The 20363-nt window shown below is 40.0% G+C and overlaps 1 protein-coding gene across 3 annotated transcripts in view; it reads left to right on the top strand.

Annotated features, from left to right (window-relative positions):
• The window catches only part of ZDHHC8 (zinc finger DHHC-type palmitoyltransferase 8), a 210097-nt gene that overhangs the window by 160663 nt on the left and 29071 nt on the right, over window positions 1–20363 (top strand). Inside the window, exons 11-12 of one of the 3 annotated variants that reach the window (XR_010918246.1) lie at window positions 3564–9379; window positions 15791–15945. The exons of 1 other annotated variant lie outside the window; for it this stretch is intronic. Coding sequence is in view for 1 of the 2 variants with exons in the window: in XM_067539820.1 (XP_067395921.1) it covers window positions 3564–3747 (184 nt within the window). In the remaining variant the exon portion in view is untranslated. Of the gene's footprint in view, window positions 1–3563; window positions 9453–15790; window positions 15946–20363 lie in introns of those variants that run through there. One more of the 3 variants, XM_067539820.1, reaches the window with a different exon arrangement.

The raw sequence follows: 20363 nt of genomic DNA, 5'->3' as shown, positions 1-20363 counted from the left end.
CATGAGCTTATGCAGAATCTGCACGTGAGCACTTCATGTTCCTTCTCTTTTCCTTTAACAATTTGATTTCCTCTGGTGCGGTGCTCCACTTCTGAGCTCTACTGAGCAGGTGAAGACTTTTGTGTTTACTTTTTACAGGAGATCAGGGAAGTTGGGCTTTAAATCACCGCACAAAACCTGGTTTCTGGAGCTAGTTTTCTTGTTCAAGACCACCAAATCCCAAGTGACATGTTATAAAGAATTATAGGCTAAGTCTGGCTGTAATCACCTAATATCCCTTGCCTTAGCTGTATCAACGATAGCCTTTATGTATAGAAAATCCAAGATCAGATCTACACTGGGGAAATTTGGCTGCTCATCCTATTTCCCCAACAAACTCTGTCCCACCAGTTTGCACTCCTGGCCCTGACCCAAAAGCACCACTCCACCCACTGAACATCATCCGCAAGTACTACTCTGATCTGACTGCTCCAGGGGAATGGGAGTGTCCACAACCATTGCAACAAGAACTGCAACTCATGGCGTTGGTCTCTAACTCTCCCCACAGATACTGGCACTCCAATACTAGAGTTAAGGTTAAGATTTTGTTACAGTTATTTTTAGAAAAAGTCATAGCAATAAACAAAAATTCACTGAAGCCCATGATTTCTGTGACTTATACTAAAAATAATGGGGCAGAAGGGCTGATGGGGGATGACTGAAGCCCAAGAGGGGGGGAGGATGAGCCCCTGAGCCCCAGTGCAATGGGAGAGGGTCCAACACCTGCAGCCTGCGGTGGTTCAGAGCTCTTGGGTCTCCCCACTGCCTACGGCAACTGGGAGATGCAGGGCCTCCACCAGCTGACAGCTCCAGACCTGCAAAAAATGTCCCAGAGGTCTCTGGAAGTCAGGGAATCCGTGACCTCCGTGACATAATCTTATAATTAACTACAGGGATCTAGGCCATAGCAGAACAGACAACACTGTTGCAGTAATCACCTCATATCTATGTTTCTGCAGGTCTTCTGAAAAGCTTCTTGACAAGCAAGACTCAGGAGCAAGTGTTCAACCTGGCCTAACTTTAAGAAAAGTAATAAGAAATAGCTTTGGTAACCAAGGACTTATAGGAAATCTCCCACAATTTCCTGGGCTGCCAGAAGCCTTTTAAAATCTCTGAGGAGCCAGTGTTTCAGAGAGCTATGCTAAGAACTGGGGATAGATACCTGGAGGTCAATGAGACTGCAATGGAGCATTGCAGCATTAATGTGGATGCAGGGTAGAACTTCAGTCAAACCAACATGGAGCGCATGGACATGCTGGTACTTAACACTCATGCAATTTTGCCAGTTCAGTTACCTCTAGTCTAGGCACAGCCTAAGTGTATAGCAGAACTTTGTTTGGCATGAGATACTGGAGCTGCTTCTTTAGCTCCAGGGCAGAGCATTCAAACCAGGTGCCAGATGAATCACTGCTTCCACATTCAGTGACGCTTTGGGCCAGTAGAGAGAGACAAACTATTTTGGGAGCGTATGGTGGCAGTGTGAAGGAAAGTCTCATTAGCTGGGTGAAATAAATCTTACCTTGTGCTGCCATCTAAATGCTTTGTTTCCATGCATACTGGGCCATGTTCTAAATCAGTTCAAATTGTCTTGGCTTGCAGATTGTCCACAAGTGTAGACAGCGCATTCTTTTTAAAAAATGTTCTTGACACAAGGTTACTTCTGCTACAGTAAATACATGTAGTGGCAATGGTGTAGCTATGGGTGGGCCTGGGTGGGTCATGGCCCACCCACTTGGAAAGCAGGCCCACCCAATCAGATTTTAAGCAATTCATCCTGCGTTTTTATCAGCCTCTGTTTCTCTTGTGACATAAGGCTTGTGCCCAGTCGTGTCAACCACAAGCCCTGCCAGAAAATCAGTTCTGGCTACGCCTCTGTATAGTGGGCACATATAAGATGTTTTTCAGTGTAGCCGGAACCAAAAAGCCGCCAAGCAGGGATACCAACGGGGCGTGTGGGGTGATTCAAAGCTTATTGAAGTCAATGGAAGAACTTCAGTTAGTATCAATGGGCTTTGGATCAGGCCCTATGTGAAAATACTGATGAAAGCAAGAAATATTTCTCCACCCCTGTTTTGGGAAGGACAGAAAGTGTACACACCATCAGGTACGCAGTCCTAGCGACAGCTGAGTTTGAATCTGGGACTTCAACACCAACTACAGATATCACTCCCACTTGAGTTAAAGTAGTAACTCCATGAGCTGCAAGGTGATTATTATTCTCTACATGGACTAGCCATTAGACAGGGACAGGAAAAATACTTTGTAAGCATGTTCAATGTCATTGGCCTTTTTTAAGCAGCACTCCCCATTGAAATTAGCTAGGAGTACTCCTTAAAATTCAAAGTCACATGGTTCTATACAAGAGTAAGTCATTCCCTTGCCCAAGAAGCAGTCTCATCTGCTTCCTTATCCCTGAAAGGTAGTGCTGAGAAACTGATAGATTGATGGGACTGACATTTGGAGCAGCCAAGTAAGAGAATCTGCCCCAAGGGCAGAAACTAACCTTGTTTGTTTCAGCACAATCCATTCGTGCTCCATTAATGCCTTACCTGAGGACTACTGGATTATGATGAACAAAGGATTTACACCCTATTTTAACATATGTTAACCTTTTCAATATGGTAATTTCTTTCATAAAGATCCTTAATCATATTTGTCAAGATTGCTCTGTAGGGGCCAGATTCTACAGGGAAACCTTAAAGCCTTCTTAACCATCACAGGAGGGGTCACTCCAATGGAAGGGTGATATTCTGTTATTGAGTGACATAGGAACTCTTGTCCTGCTGCTGGCATAAGCAGGAGAAAAGGGGCATGGTGCATGCACCCTGGGCTATGTTTATCCTTGGTTGTGTTTCAGCAACCTTGAGGCCTTTTGCAGACCATCGTAAATTAGAGCATCTCTCAGGCTGGATACAGGGAATCCAGGAAATACAAAGGTGAGCATTGGCTAACATGGCTCCAGGATCATCAAGGGAGTGGAAAGGTAAGCTTTAAGCTACCCTTCCTGATTTACACTGTGTATTTCATCTGTAGTTGTGGATCTGGCTCTGGAGGCTTGTGCTTTACCTTTATTATGACATTTAGTGATTAGTAACAGCATTCTGGTCTTTCATTAAGAGTGTTTTGCTACTGCCTTTCCTTGGGTAATTTTTCTGAGTGTTTTCTTTTTTCTTCTGAATATAAGTAAAATGTAGTTTGAGGAAAGGCCAGCAATGCAGAAGAGACCTTTCCGAAAAGCAAATTCTTATGCAGTAAGATCTGATCCAGCAAAGCATTTAAGCAGATGCTTAATTTTAAGCATGTGAGTAATCCCAATGGGCCTGATCCAAAGGCAAAATTAAGCTGTAGTCTCTCATTTCAGAGGGCCTGCATCAGTCCCACTGACTTTAGTGGGGCTACTCACATGCTTAACTGCTTTGCTGTATCAGGACATAAAGTAACAAGGACAATTGCTAGAACAAAGCTATCTGGCTGCCCTTACTTTGATCATTAACCCTGGATCGCTTTATATTTTTTTGTTACAGGGACGACATGCAGCTGAAGACACCTCACAGTAAAATAAATGGACAGCCAAAAGGAATTTCCAGGGCAGATTGTCGACTGGGTTCAACATCAAGTTCCCAGGGGCCCCCAATCAGTCCTGCTAGACACACAAATGTTAAGAAGGTGTCTGGTGTTGGTGGAACAACCTATGAAATTTCAGTGTAAAATGAAAAAAAAATTAAATAAAATAAAGAGCCATCCACTAAGCCAGCCATGAAGCCAGATGCACTGTGAAGACTCAAACATCAACCCCAAAAGGAGCAGCAGCTTCCAGTGTCCTTTTTGTTTTGTTTTTTTGTTTTCATCTTTCTCTTTTGGCCAAAAAAGAGCTGCCGCCTTATTCTCGTGGGAATAAAATTGTACAGTCCATCAGAAACTGTCTCAAACTAACTGTGGGAACTGGCTACCACTTAGCACCACAACCATAGAGATTATTTCTTTCATGAAAGAGAGTGAAAAAGCCATTGTGTATTTGTCTGTCAAACAAAACTGTTGTGTCAAAGTTGTGCTGTGATGAAGTACAACTAATCTGGGGTCATATTTTTCCTCACCACAAGTTTTCTGGTCAGCAAAGTCTCTGGATGAGCCACAGGCCTGACTCTTATTTTCCTATAGATATGAAGACTAGACTCCCTGTTTGCAGTCTGCGTGTATGAGAATTTGTGTCCAAAGCATTGTTGGTGGTATTCCTCCTGCTTTAAAGGAATAAAGCAGAGCACAGTGGCCCTCAAGCATCATATAGTGATTTAAAGTCTCTCTCGCGCCCCCTCCCTGGGGGGAGGGGAAAAAGAATAGCAACAGCTTCTCACTGTCCACCATTCGCCTCCCTGTGTGTGAAATTATGTGTGTGTGTTTGTCTCTTGTGGAATAGGACTGCCACATAAGTAATGATTTTCCATTCCTCCCTGTTGCTTCCTCTGTTTTTAAAGGCTTCTTACACCAAAAAACTAGCCTCTAAGACATGAAAAATTCAGATGGGAAACAATATCTTTCCTTCTCCTTTTTGCTTATGGGATGTATGCAGTAACATGGTTTATTGTCTTGCAGTGGTGCAGTGTGTATAATCTTAGAGAGGTTATCATGATCTGTTTTGACTTTGCAGTGTGTATGACTGAGCCAAGCACATACCTAGAGGATATAAATTTGCTGCCTGCCTAATGATCACCAGCCTTCCATATTGCTGGGCAGAAAGTTTTTTCCAGTCAATAACTTTTTTTAATATCAGTTATATCCATTTAGTTCTTTGGGATTTCCTCCTTCTCCTGCCCCCACAAAACTATGTTTACCTTGTTGGGTTTTGAAACCACATTATTTTAAGAACCAAAAAAGAGCCAAGCAGATAGCACATAGAATCTCTGCCTTCTGGTTGGCTTTTCAGAGGTAAATAGGTTTTGCTGGAGATCTAAATGTATTTCCCCTTCAGGATGTTGGCTTCAAAGGGAGTAATGTTTCCTCTGCATGCCATGCTGATAATGCAGAGATCTCCAGATATTTGACAGTCAGTATTTATGTAATAATACGTAATGATGATTTGTTTTCATGAACACTAAGATTTATTGTCCATTGAGGAAAATACTGACCTCAGCTTTGCCTTAGTTAACATTTGCCTCTTTATTCAATAAATCTTGACAGCCACCACAATATCTACTTATTATGTCTCTGGTATATCACATCTCTTTTTGAGAGATTGAATGGAAATGCATGGTGGGCTTAATCGTGCTTCTATGTAATGTTCTTGGCTTGAACCAGATCATCTAAAGAGAGAAATCTAGAAAGTAACATAGCTGAAATAGACCTGCAGTGATAGTGGACAGCAAACTAGATATAAGCTTGTAGTTCAGTATGACAGCAAAAAGACGCAGTGACATTTTGAACTACATACACAGAGGTATCATAGAGCAGAAAAGTAATAATCACTCTATATAGCTTTGGTATAATTTTATATAGAATATTGTCTTTAGTTACAGGCACTTTATTACCAGAAAGATACTGACAAATTGGATCAAGTTCAGAGGGGAACTACAAATATAGAGTTGGAGAGGCTGATTTACAAGAAGATTAAGAGATAAAAATGTGTAAGTGGCTGAGCAATGATTAAGAGAATGGGAATTTACAGATATTTCATTTAAAGGATGTAATCCCAAAGGTGATACAAGGGGTTATCACTGGTAGCAAATGGCTTATATTTAAAAGGAAAAACATTAAGCTGAATAGCAGGGGAAGGGGTTGTGGAATAGTCTTCTAGTAAAAGTGCTGGAAGCCTGGCCACTTACACTATTTCAAACTAAATTGGACAAAGCATTAAAAAATCTTCTACAGGGAGCAATCGTGTACTAACAAGGGGCTGGACTAGAAGGCCTTATAGTTCTCTTCCATCTTTAATTTCTACTCATCTGCAATTCCAGCACAAATTTAACTGCTTGTAGGGTGAAATTCATCCCTGTGAGAGAGTAACACAAAGCCTGTGCATCACTTAAGTACCACTTAATATCACACTTAAACCGTCAAAATTAGGGTTAAGTGGAACATAGATCTTGTGTTGACAGTCTGAACGGGGCAGATTATATCATCCTTAGTGATTAAAAAACCAAGCCATCCAAGTGAGGCTTTTATACTGCACCAATGTAGCTTTTAAAATCTGCATCCCATGGCACTACACTTTGAACATGCTTTATTATGTTAAAAAAGAAAAATCCACAGAAGTGTTTAAGGGCAAATAGGCCTTTGAAATTACTATCTAAACTCCTGACAAGGATGAGTCAAAAACTTTTCATACACTTATAGCCAGGGTTATTTAGCTATAACTCGTGCAGAGAGGAAGAAAAAATATTGCATTGGGGATACAAATAATTAGGTTAAGGTGCAAGTTCTATATACTTTTTCTGAAGGAGCTTTAACTAGAGTTGAGATTCATCTGGCATGTTAATAGGCTTATGATGGTATTAAATTCTGTTTTGAAGTTTGCATATAGAGTAGTGTGAATGACCTGGAGATGGAAGTAAATTTTTCAACCCTTCCTGGAAGTAGAAATCTAAACAGAACTAATCTAATCTAAACAGTAATCTGCTTCCTGGACAGGGCCCAAGCATAATTTTTTGGGGCCCAGTACAAACTTGTAACACAGGCCCTGGCCCAGGCTGCAACCCCCCATGGGTATGCAACCTCCCATGCCTCCAGGCCCCAGTAAAGTGTACCCTTCCTCCCACTTCCCCCATATGGGGGCCCTGTTCCTGGAAGTAGTCATCTAAAAAGTAATTTGAGATTGCTCACAGCAAATTCCGCCCCCTTTCCATCTAAAGCCCCAATCCTACAATTGGAGCCACATGAGCACAAGCATCTGCTTGCACAGTTCCTAGTGGTGGATTGGGGACCTACCTGCTTATTAGCAAAACTGCTGTTGACTTTGGGAGCAAGATCTGGCCCATGTTATTTTATCAAGCTTTCCAAAATGACACTTCTTCAAGCAGTTTACAAATTACCAATGGCATGCTATTTTTACCTGCATAGTCTTTCAAATTGTATAGACAGTAAGGCTCAGATTTTCAGCTGTTGTAATTGGCTGGGTAGAGCTATGCCAATTTACATTAATTGAGAATCTGACCCACTGGATGGTAACAGAAGACCCACTGCAGCTGCAGGTTAAAAAGTTTTTAAAGTAGCCTCTTATTTTGTCTTTCTTACTACATGCTTCAAAAGTCTTAAATCTTTTTAATATGTTTTTATTTTTAGCAGTAGATTGTATATTGTCTATTTCTTATTTAAGAAACATCACGTTTTTATTTCAAATCCCATTTTATTAGCATCATTTCACTGTTCATTCCAGTTTAACACCCACGTTTCATTTTAGTACAGTGTATCTTGAGAGAGCTGACTCTGTAGCTTTAATTAACTGTATAATAAATAGAGTAACATGATATTAAATGTACCTTACTCCATGAATGGGTGAGAGGGGAGATGTGTTTACTTGAAGCCTTACAATTTTTCTTTTTTTACTTCTTTGTGTGTGTTGACTTAATAGGAAAACCTACACAGCAATGAATTTGAAAAACTGGGCCAAATTCTGCTCTGACTTACAACTATCATTTGGCCCTGTATGTTGAAAACTGGATGCAGAAGTAACTGAGTGAGCAGAGGTTTTGTGTTGTCTGAAGGGGGAAAAACCGTAGGGTTCTGTATTTTCATGCAGCTGGCTAATAAAATTTCAGAGAAGTGTCAGCCTGTGAGAAAGTATATTAAAGAAATCTCTACCATGCATTATTGTGGGAAGCTATAACAGGAAGCACACAGCCAGCACATGCTTGTATTTACCTTTTAAATGAAATAAAACCCAAATTCAATCATTTCCTTTGGTTAACCTCAGCTGTAAGAGCTACACAGACCTATGCTTTAATGTCCAAAATCTGATATGTAGCAAATGAGCTGTTTGTGTTGCTGTTTTGAAAATACAAACCAAGTGTTATCTGAACTTTGCCTAGGACAATTGCATCATGAGTACTATAAGGGAGCCTCTTCATCTGATGGCTGCACTCCTATAATGCTTAAGTGATGTGGAAATTGCAATGTGGTTTTCTTTGTACTGTACCTCTAGTCCAGCCTGGAGAGATATATTTGAAGAGGGAAGGGTGGGGGTGGGGGGTCAATGTTGCTGTCATATAGACAGTTTGGGAAGTTTATGTTGACATGTTTTTATGGTCTATATTTCACCTGTTCTGCCACCTTGAATTGTTGGAATGTATCTGTGCAGGCTTTGTGGAGCTCTGTCTGTAAACATTTTTGTGGCTCTGGTAATACATACATATATATATTTTTAAATGCTTGAGTTACTTTGGTATTTTAAGGTGTCAAGTTTTCATGGTGTTTCTGCCTCAGACTGTATAGCTCCAGTACTGTCCAGAAGGCTCATATGTTCTACCCCTTTTCTGAGGCCTTGTAAATGTTCCATTGATTACATCACAGTCCATGGACCAAATCCTGAGTAGCAGCCTCCATGTATGTGTAAAACTTAGAAGTCTGTGAAATGTGGTAGTCTTGCATGGAACAAAGAAGGTCAATCTGAATGCAAAACCGCCAGTGGTAAAACAGAAAGGAAAGTAATTGTATTGAAATACTGTCTTTGAGATGTTTAAAAGGGGGTGGAAAACAAGATGAGACGACTTCTTATGGTAATCTCTGAAGGCACTAGTATTGCCAAAGATTCAGTGTGATATCCAGGACAGCAGGATTTGTACATCTGACATATAGCCAAATTCCAGTCTGTCTAACCTCCTCTATCAACCCCTATTAGTTTCTAGTCTGTGAAAATATGCCAATTAGGTCTGTGCTACTAGTTTATAGTTGATACAGTTGCCAAACTCTCTTAAGAGCAGCTGCTGTGGGATCTTTGAAGTCATAATGTGCAGTGCATAGACTGGTGACTGAGAGAGGATTCATTCATGAAGAGTGCTCATTGTAAATGCTTGTCATGCTTGTGTGCTGGAGTCTCTTTAAATGATAAAGATTAGGCTATATATGTAATGATCAGATCCTCAGCTGGTCTAAATCAGCATAGCTCCAGTGACTTCAGTTGAGTCAAATGGATTTACAGCAGCTCAGGGTGTGAGCCACTATAGTTTATATAAAACCATTCTAGCTTATTCATATGTTTCCTGTAAAACACAGCTACATTTACTAAGTTAGCATTCATTTCTCTGATTTTTTTTTCAGTTCCATGAGTCAAATTTCGTTTCATTTTTAAACCTAGATATGACAACATAATATTTGAAACAAGGAGAGACACAGATCAGAACTACTTGTGCAGGTGAAAATAGCTTTTAGGGGAAGAACAATTATAGACTAAGTGGATTTGAATTACTGTCAAAATAATTTTTGTTCGTCTTATCACAATAACTGGAGTTTTTAAAGAAGACGTTTTGCAGCTGGTGTACCTGTATCATTAAAACATTTTTAAAATGTTTCGGTTAGACATTTTAAACTCTGTGGTGAAATATGATCTACTTCCATAGTTAAAAAGAATCCTAAAGAATTGATGGTACATTTGACAGCGCCTTATAAAGATATATGGCATGTATATGTATGTATGTGTGTGTATATATAATATATACATAAGTGCATACATATATTCAAAGAAAACTGGTTACAGATCTGCTTATCTGGTATATTTTAAATGCAGCTGATGTTTGTTTACAGAAACAAAATTAGGGGCTGTATCAGCTGCAATATATAGTACTAAAAATACTTGTTGAAATACAAGCTGAAAATACAATAGAAGGTTAGATTAGAGACAGCATCTCTGTTAAAGGGTTCTCTTGCAGGCTCTGGAAAAGTAAAATCCAGTAAGTGGCAGAGCAATTTAAGACTCTTTTGAGGAATATTCAAAAAGGGGGGATGGTTATGAATGCTGGGGGAAAACCAGTGTTATTATCTTAGACTTTTTCCTTCAGCTTAGTTCTATATATGTATTCTCATTGGTATACCCTCCTATTGCTCCTCATCTTATGTATTTGCCTTCTTTCAAAGCCATTGTAGAAAGCAGAATATAGGACATGATAATCCAAGTGGTCTGACTTGCTATGGTAAATCCTGTGTTCCAATTCTGTTCTGTGCAAGTTTCCATATCCCTCAAATGTGTGCAATATGGCTGTCTCATTAGTATATGATGGCTATTAGCATTCTTCCTGGAACTGGATCTACAAAGAAGGGAAACATGCCTGGTGCTCAAAGGAACAAAGCAGGGTGAGTGTGGAAGGGGGAGTTGCATTTCCTAAATGAGGATGAGCTAATAGAAAAATGGAAGTAATTTCTCAGACAAAGCCGCCTTGGAAAAGCGGGCACTCATATGCAACAGCAAGACACCTTGACACTCATTGACTTTGGCAGCATTTCATTAGTCCTTCATGTGAGCAAACTAACCTCAAACAATTTCTTCCTCAGTAAACACACAGACCTACACATGTGCTCAGCTCTAGCTTATACATATTTTTGGATATTAGATCTTGTTTCAGAGCAAGATAAGTGAGTCATGGTATAAATGACTCATCCTTTCTGGTGATTGTGAGGAAGAACTTACATTATCCATGTTATCTTTCCTCTACACTTTCTTTCCCTGACACTGTCTCCTACCATGTAGCTATCTTGTTAAATTTTGTTCACATTCATTCCTTTTTGTGGACCCTTCAGACACCTGTAGAATAGAACTGGGGTTCTCTATTGTTCTTCTTCAACAGTAACTGTTTGTGGAGAATAAAGAGGATTAACACTAGCTGTCCTCCCTGTGTTAGATCTAGTGTGTAAATCCTCTCCTGGAGTGTATCTCTGGCCTCAGCAGCAACAGCAGATGTGGAAACATTGGCTGTCTGGTTAACATGAACGTGGCCAATATCTGCAGATACTCCAGCTATCTGTTCCTCATTAATCAAAGTTGCTCAGGACTTCTTGTGCACAACCCATCAGGGGAGGCACCCAGTTTGTGGTGCTATGGCAGAAGAATATGTTATGATTTATGGGCCAGATTCTGCTCAGTTCCTGGGCCTTTCAATAGTCAGACCGAATCTGAAGACTCCTCATGAAAGAAGAGAAGTGCAGCCAACACAAAAGTTCAAAAATGGTGAGATTTTTTTTAATCAGGGTTCTTTTTCTCTGCATTCTGCTCTTTGAGCCTTCAAGACACGCCCAGTTCATATTTTCAAGCTTTTCTTCATCGCCATAAGGACTTACTGTTTTAAAATTAAAGCGGTGATTCTCACATAATTGTGACTCCAGGAGCTGGGGTTTTAAGTGAAACGCCAAATATTAAGAGACTTGCCATAAAATCCCGAGAGTTGGCAACACTGTTAATTTCCTAACACCCTATTTGCACAGGGGCTGTTCACAGGGTCTGACTCACCACTTTATTCTGCCAGCGTGACTCCATTGAGGTACACTGGTGTAAAACTGGAGTGATAGTGAATTAGAGCCCCACAGCCTTCTCTATGTTGTGACTAGTAAAACTCTTGGCTCAAAATTAATTCTTTGGCAGTTCTGCTGTACTTGTTCATTTGAAAAAAAAAAATAATGTAGTTACTTTCCTGCCTGCCCTGACCAAGGTCATCTTACCTGAGATACCATCTGATGATATGATAGAGACTCTGTTGGCTAGTGTATGCCCCAAGTTTGGGACTTTTAAAGGCAGATTGTGTGAATTGGACGTCCAATCCCTTAGGCAGCTGTGAAAGTCCTAGCCTAAATTTAAGCTTAGTTGAGACAAACAAAGGTAATAGTCATGCTATCTTTAGAATTCCCATTAAAACATGGTCTTCCTTGGATTTCAACATCCGATGCAATCCTTGTGCCAATGCAAGAGAACGAGATGAAGAACCTGACTGGAAACAAAAATGAAATTGTCCCATCTGTTTTCACTCTGAGATCTAGATGGAGTGCAGAAAGCAAGCAAAGAGTGAAAAGATGAGTAGATTTCTTAAATTATTTCAGCTTTAAATTATTTAAGGTGGTATTATTAATAATGCAGGTAAGGCATTTTGTATTTTAAATATTTCCCCTTTGTAAAAAACAAACAAAACCAAAAAAAGACCACCTTTCAAACTTCAATGTTTTAAAAGCCTTTCTTGTAACAAGGGTGTGTTGAGTACCTGCCATATACGGTCCTCAGGACACGATTGAAATTCCTAGGGTTTATTTAATCTCTAAAATCCCACCACTCCGTATCAGTGCTCACTTACTGGGATCTTTTTGCCCCAGGGGTCAGAGTACCATTCTGAGGATGCATTTAAACTATTGCCTGGATTTGATGCCTCCTGAGAAAACTCTCCTTGAGATAGTTTAGGGAAAAGATTAAGAGAATATACCTGTGGTTTGTCTTGGAAAAGTTGATCCCTGAGTATTCTGTGTAAGGAAAAGCTAGACTGCCATCTGAATAATGTATCATTTTGTAATTACTTTCCACGTTTTGGAACCAAAATGTGCCTTTAGGTGAGTGTGTGTTGAGCCACAAATGCACACATGGTCATCAGCGGTGACTCAGCCTAGGGCTTTCCACACCAAACCACAGGCCTTGGTGACCTGAGATAAAGAAGTAACTCTCTTAGATATCGGATGAGAAAGTACCCTTTTCCAGAGAGTCATGATACCACACATTAAGCCAGTGAATGAAGTCTGCACAGCTCCCAATGAAATCCTGACGCCATTAAAATTAATGGGAGTTTTACGGTTGACTTTCCATGGAGTTTGGATTTCACCCAATGTGTAATTGTTAAGAGGCATCTTAAGGACATAAACTATCTAATATTAGGACAACATTTAGGGATCCTAATTAGAGCTGGTCAAAATTTTTCAACAAAAAATGGACAACATTTTTATGAAAAATTTCATGAATATTTCCCAATATTTGGCTAGCTCTCCTTCTAATGGCCCTGCTGCACCTTTCGCACAAAGCCTGTGTACAAGGGCTTTGTACCGGGGATGTAAGAGGGCCTGGGATAAGGAAGGAAGAAGCCTTCCTACACAACCTAGTGTTTTGATAATGGAACAGCAAAGAAATGCTCAGCTGTCCTTCTGCATCCATCTCCATGTGAAATTTATACCTGTGGATTCTCGGCAATGCCCGATAAATCAGTTTCCATACCATGTCCTCAAACCATCTGCACTGGAGCAGAGAAGCATTGTGCAAATGGAAGTGAATAGATTCCATGTGTGGTCCGTACACTGTGTCTGTGTGTGGTCCATAACATTTAACCCCTGTGTTGAAAGACTCTTAATCTCAATCTTAGAAGAATGACAGCATATGGTTCTGAGTTAAAGAATGTCTTTAAAATGCTTCAGAATCCTTGGATGAGAGGCAGTAGGGGATCACAATTTAATATTGTAACTTCTATTATGGCAGACTCCTATTATGTTGTTGTCCTGATTTTTCCTCTTTTGAGATCACATATTATCACATATCACGTCAGACTACCAGCAAAAATCTTTCCAAATATTCCTATCCTTTGCATTTCTTTGTTTGTTTTAAAGCTATGGAGAAGGCATTTGACATAAGATGAGAGGATTTTTGTAGATATAAGTTAATGGTCTGATCCTGAACCCTTAATCAGGAATAGCTCCCATTGCTGTCAGTGCAACGTCTGTGTAAATTCAATGAATAACACTGTGGACTTAGTCCTGCAACCTTTACCCTGATAATCCAGTTGGTCACAGGATCAGCCCCAAATGTCTCAGTGGAAGATGTCTAAAAATTATAGATTTAAAAATAGGGAATCAAATGCTTGTAAATAGATGGGTTAGGGTATGAACTGAGTAATTTTTCAGATAAGTTTTTTTTAAACAAAATGCAAACATACGTTATGTTGTACATTATGATGTACATTAGATAACAAAATGTGCAAATTTTGCACAGGTATCTTATTGGCATTTTCCCAATATTAAGCTTTATGATTTGCAGTAATCAGATATAGTAGTTATAAAGTCAATATAAAGGATAATCTTGTGGGTAAGGCAGTGCAATGGGCTTCAGGAAAACTGGGTTCAGTTCCTGGATCAACCACTTTGGGTTAGTCACTTAATCTCTCTGTGCCTCGGGTCTGCCTGTGTCAAGTGGGGGATACTACCTCCTGACCTCACAAGGGTGTTAAGAATCTTTGTAAGGGGCTCAAATCCTACAGTGATGGGGACTAGATAAATACACCCCATAGGTATCCGGGAGCAATTCTGTAGCTTTGGGCATTTTCAACTCTAAGCTAAAGACTTTAGCATCTTTTTAAACCATTTCCTTGGTGGTGGTGTTTTGAAGTTGGTTGTCTGGTGGATGTTGTTTATGGGAATTTTAATTTCAAATGCTGACTTTGAAAGACCAGGTTAGTACAGATCTGAAGCAACTTTCTGCCTTGACCTCCTTTCCTTGACTTCCTGCATATTTCCTGATAATCTTTATCTCTCTGCCAATAATACCTGCTTTACAGTATTATATTTATTCCAAAAGGGCATATGCATGACTGCCTTAAGCAATTTAGCTTTCCTTTGCCTGCTGATTGGGATGACTGTACATACATATAATGTTTTTTCAAACAATGAGCAGAAATACAGTAGAATAAACTGTAGTAGATCAAGTAGTCTTAGAAAGGGAATACTACATCTTACTGAGCTGTGGGTATGTAGCACAGAATCCAGAGTGATAGTGGGCTTTTGCAGCCACTGCTATGGCGTGGGTTGCTGAGGAAATACAACCTTTTTTATTATTTCTTTTGAGAGCTAATAAGCTGCTATGTTGCCATGACAAAACAGTTATTACTTCCTGTCTTTTTTGTGTCCATTTTAATGTACAGAAATGCATATAAAATATATTTATCTGATACCCAGTATTCATAGCACATGAAGGATATCAAAAAAGGAATAAAATCGTCTATTGGTGTACAAAATATTTCCATTGCTAAGATGGTCCTTTATCTAGGATCCTGTTTTTAATCATAATTTGAAAGTGGTTGGAAGGGTTAGAAATAATAACTCTTTAGGATGTTTAAGATATGAAAACACACCCTGCTTTTAAGGGCTAGTTGGTTAGGTGTGTGTGTGAGAGAGTGTGTGTAAATACAATTTGCATGAGTTTATTTAACTGTAAAGGCAAAATAAATATATTTATTTTCACTTGTATTAAAGCACAGAATGGCTGCATTTTTCAAAACCTGTAACCCTAAGTAAGAAAATATACCATGGTAACTTACTGTATTTCTCCCTCGTTTTTTACTGAATTTTTAATACTGTTCTATCTGGGTATTTTACTTTTCATTTAATTTCCAAAATAAATTTTTTCCTGTGTTTTATTTACATGAATTCTTTAGATATCTATACAGGCTCTTTTGATATATATCTAAAATACTAGAGATTGTGGAGTCGCATTTTAGCACCGTGTTGTGTATTGATAGGGTGACCAGATCGCAAGTATGAAAAATGGGGACAGGAGGTGTGGGGGGTAATAGGCACCTGTATAAGCCAAAGCCCCAAATATGGGGACTGTCCCTATAAAATTGGTACATCTGGTCACCCTGTGTGTTAGTGAAGGATCTTTATTTAGGTTGTAAGGGTTTTTATTTATGTACTCATAAAGACAATGTGGGAAAACTGCATACAATCGCAATGACCTCTCCTTCTGCCCAGTCCTCCCTGGGTCTTCAGGGGTGCACCAACAACCCCTGTTGCCCTTGAAATATTCTGCCTTCTTTCACAGATTCATAGAAGGGCCATTGCGATCATCTAGTCTGACTTCCTGTATAACACTGGCCAGAGAGCTTCTCCCAAATAATTCCTACAGCAGAACTTGTAGAAAAACATCCGATCTTGTTTTAAAAACTGTCAGTGATGGAGAATCCACCATGATCCTTGGTAAGTTGTTCCAGTGGTTAATTACTCTCACTGTTAAAAATGTACACCTTATTTCCAGTCTGACTTTGCCTAGCTTCCACTTCCAACCATTGGATTGTGTTATACCTTTCTCTGCTAAATTGAAGAGCCCATTATTCAATATATGTTTCCCATGTAGGTACTTATACACTATACTCAAGTCCCCCCTTAACCTTCTCTTTGTTAAGCTAAATAGATTGAGCTCTTTGAGTCTATTACTCTGAAGGCATATTAGCTAAACCTTTAATCATTCTCATGGCTCTTCTCTGAACCCTCTCCAGTTATCAACATTATTTATTAGTTTATTCTTGCAGCAGAATGCCGCCTGGTGTTCCCTCTAGTGCAGTGCAGCTTTGCACAAGCCCTTCCACGGTGTAGTGTGCACCACCAAGCCTTTTAACAATTAGGGTGTTGTTATGAGATGGGTGAAACCTTGTTATGTGTTGAGTTAAAACTCCATTGAACCTGATAGTTGTAAACTCACTCTTCAGTTACTATAAGAGTAAGCTTAAACCCCCACCTAAGACAAAGAGTGTGTGTGCAGTGCACCTGCCCAGGTGCTTTTGGCTGAATATTGTTTGGCGGGCAGGGCTGAGAGAGAGAGGGGAGCCCCTGGCCGGCAGGGGATGCAGCAGTCTTGTTACAACCTGGCATAGGTGGCAGAACCCGAAACCCTCCTCCCATCAAGGAGGGAAGGGGATATAGAAGAGGTAATTATAAAAAGAGATGGAGGAAATTGTCTGCCTATTTGCAGAGCATCAGCAAAAGATTAAGACACTCCTCCTGCAACTTTTGCAGAGCCAACAAAAGCAGCAGGAGGTACAGTTTGCCACCCAGCAGCAGCGGCAGCAGTCTCTGAGTCAGCAGTTATTTCAGCCATCTAGGGAGGTTGGGTTCCCTCTGAAGAGGCTAACCCCGTCAAGGAGGAAAACGAGCCACTCCGAAGTCTGTTTCCAGTGAGGGTTGAAAGGTCATAACCAAAATACTTGCCCTTTTGAAGATTGGCACCATGGGGAGGGGATACGATGGTCTGAGGATGGCAAGAAAAGCTAAATTGTGACAGAAATGGGACATGATCTTTGGAACAATTCATCAAATGCCAGGATGCTGTATAATATATTAGCTGGCATTTGTAAGACCCCTGTATGTGAAGAGCGATAGCAAGAGGAAGGGGTCTGCACAACTCTCTCGATATCACAGCTAAGTTAGATCACAATATGGGACCAACTGAGGAGGATGGGTACAAGATAGAAGTCGAGCCAATGTTAGTGTTTGAGATACCCCAGACAGAAATCAGAACCAAACTGGGATCCAAAGGGAGGAAGATGGCACGCAAATGGTGCACCAGGGGGTTACTGTAGAGCTCCAGGTGACATGAAGGGGGGACATAGGCACCCAAACAGGGAACTGGGAATTAACAAGGGAAGTGTGAGTAGCTCAAGCCCTTCTTCAGAGTGCATGGGAACAATTGGCTGAGGAACATCTGGCAATGTTAGAGGCAAGAGGCTGTCTGCTAATTATGGTAAGCAATCTGGAAGGGGAGCTGTAGACTATAAGAGCCCAGACCATACAGGCATGCAGCTCCACACTGCTGAAATGGCCAGGGAGAAAAAAGGGTGTGGGTATTCCTGGGTCCTATTTACAGCTGTGCCACTGCTGCCCTTTGTGACTTTAGGAAAGTCCCATCATCTCCCTGGAGCTATTTCTGAAGCATGATATTGACCAACTTTGAACAGTATTTAGAGATCATCTGAATCGTAATTTATTAAGTAAAATACAGCTTTATGTCCTGCATGGCTTGCCACGGAAGCAAGATCACAACGTAGTTAACAGTTGGGCAGAATGTAATATAGACATGCAAACACTGGTGTAGGTTCACTGTATTAGGGAGCAGAACCAACCATTCAGTTCATGATCAAAAACCCAGGGAAGAAGCTAAAGACAAGGGAGAAAAGAAATATCTTAAGTTGACAGGGAAGGGAATATATAATATCAATATAGAACTAAGAGCAGTGGGGGTTCATTTCTGACAGGCACAGCTCTTCTATCTTCCAATTTATGTCAAAGTGAAAAGGATTATCTTGGTTGGGCAAGACTCGCTTAACAACATAAAAGGTCTCTTCCATCCACTCCAGCTGGAATCCAGTCATCGTTTTACAGCAAGACAGTTGGTTGTAGTACAGTCTTGAAGGTGCGTGGGGAGGGAAGAATGTAAAGTGGAATACCAAAATACATCTTTAGAGTCCTAATAGAGATGTGGTGGGTCTTCCTGGGCTGGAGGGGAAAATGTCTAATGGAGCTCTATGCATCTCATTTATTCTAGATCCTCCCAGATTCTTCCCCACTATAAGTGGCTTTTTCTTTAAAACCAGGGCCTTTTCAGTGAAGCACTCCAGCACACACTTAAGTCACTCTCTATTCAGCAAAGCATTGTGCTAAACTCCTTTGCTGAATAGGGATGAACTCCAGAACTGGGGTTCTTTATGATGGATCCCTGTGCCTATTTGCGGGATCAGTGCCTTAATTTTCTAGTCAGATAAAATGGACAAAGAGAACCAATGGCAATCTTTTTTATAAATTCAAGCAGCAGCCAGTAGTCCTGGGTCACTGTCAGGTCCCTTTTAATTAGAGGCTTAGAACTAAAGCTTGAGGGGTGGGGAGAGAAATACACCACACACAAAAATTCAGAACAACTCACAATTTGTGTTCCAGGCCATTTCGTAGTCCCAAAATTGTGTTTTTGTGAGATATGCATGAAATGGCAACATTTTTGTTTGGAACCTGCAAAATTAACACTGGTGTAACTGAGCTCAGACTTTAGAGTAGCTCTTTACTTTGTATTTTGCAACTATAAAAGAATCATAAGACAATCTGCAATTAACGATCAAAAGACTTGCACAAAATGTTCAGTATATTCCAGTTATAGCTCCAGCAAGTGCTGATTATTTTAGATTTGACAAATATTTGGACAAGGCCATTCATAAATTCCTATTAATGTCAACGAGTGTCATACTTGTCTAATGGGCCTATTTTTAACTACACCTCAAATTATACTTGCTGTTTCTATGAAACAGGCTCACTGGCAGTTGAATCATATTGGATTGTAACAATATGCTAGTGTTCAATTGGTTACAGTGGGAAAATTTCTGTAGAAGTCTTTCAAATAATTTCTCTCTGGAAATTATATCTCAGCAGCACCCATCTTTCCTCCTTTCTGGATCTAGCCATCATGATGTTTTTTAAAAAAACCAAGATATCTAGACTGAACTTTTTTTTCCAAACTAACTGTTTTTTTTTAAATTTATAATACATTTGCTTGCATGCAAGATTAGACTCCATCTTTGCTAGAACTAGTAAAAGTGAGTGGATTTTTCTCCCATTCGTTAAACTAAACGTTTTTGACTATTCAAGGGATTACGTTTGTACATGTGGACTGTATTGTTTGTTTAGTTTTTTACTGCCATCTAAGAGGTCTGTACACCCAATTCCTATTAATTTTCAATGGGAATTAGACGTCAATTAGGCAGTTTTAGAAATCTCAGCCATCTTTTTGTATTACCGAGTCTTGCAGGCACAGACCTCACCTAAAAAAGTCACTGCGTAGAGTGTTGAACAGTTTTCCTTTGATCCAAGCTGCAGTTTTTAAACCTGTACCATAACACAACTAGTACATTCCAGTTAAACAATCTAAGGATAATTCAATGAAAATTGCTCATGCAAATGTCAACTATCCATTTTATTTTTCTGTTTCACTGACATTATCTGTGAGAGAATGTTAAATAATAGAATCTGCTCATATAGTTCACAGCCCAGCAAAGCAATAAAGCATACTCTTAAATGTTAATAGAAGTATTTGCATGCTCAAATTTAAGCATGTGCTTAAGTGCTTTGCTGGTTCAGGGCCAAAGATGACAGAAATTCATGGCATGTGGCAGGCATTTCAGCACCAGTGAAAGTCACTCTTCACACACAACAAATTCACATAGGCCTTGTTCATACTAGGGAATTAAGGAAATATTTCCAGAGCACCAACACTACCAGTAGTTCAGCTGCAGTGGCAATGAGCAGAGTCTTGGCCTCAAAAAAAGGTTTGATTTGGTTTTTTTAGCTTCTGGCCTTTTTAGCAGCATGCTTCTTAGTAGGCTTAATTGCCATAGTAGTAAATGCTAGAAGCCACTGAGACCTCAACCACAGTAAGCTCCCATTGATACTATTGCAGCTGAACCAGTAGTGGCACTGCAGTAGAGTGATGTAAGCAGTAAACCATACAGTGAATAGTTATTGACAGGGATTAAACACTGACCACATACTGAAGTGTAAACAGGGGCACCTCCTAGACCTGCTAGTTCTCTGCACAAAGACATGGGGGGAAAGAGCAACAAATGAAGAAAACAGCATAA

Source organism: Emydura macquarii, unplaced genomic scaffold (assembly GCF_026122565.2).
Source record: "Emydura macquarii macquarii isolate MOO-44397 ecotype Brisbane River unplaced genomic scaffold, CSIRO-AGI_Emac_v2 contig_554, whole genome shotgun sequence".
Classification (NCBI taxonomy): Eukaryota; Metazoa; Chordata; order Testudines; family Chelidae; genus Emydura; species Emydura macquarii.
Note: the sequence above shows the minus strand (reverse complement) of the source record. Positions and strands in the feature narration are given on the sequence as shown.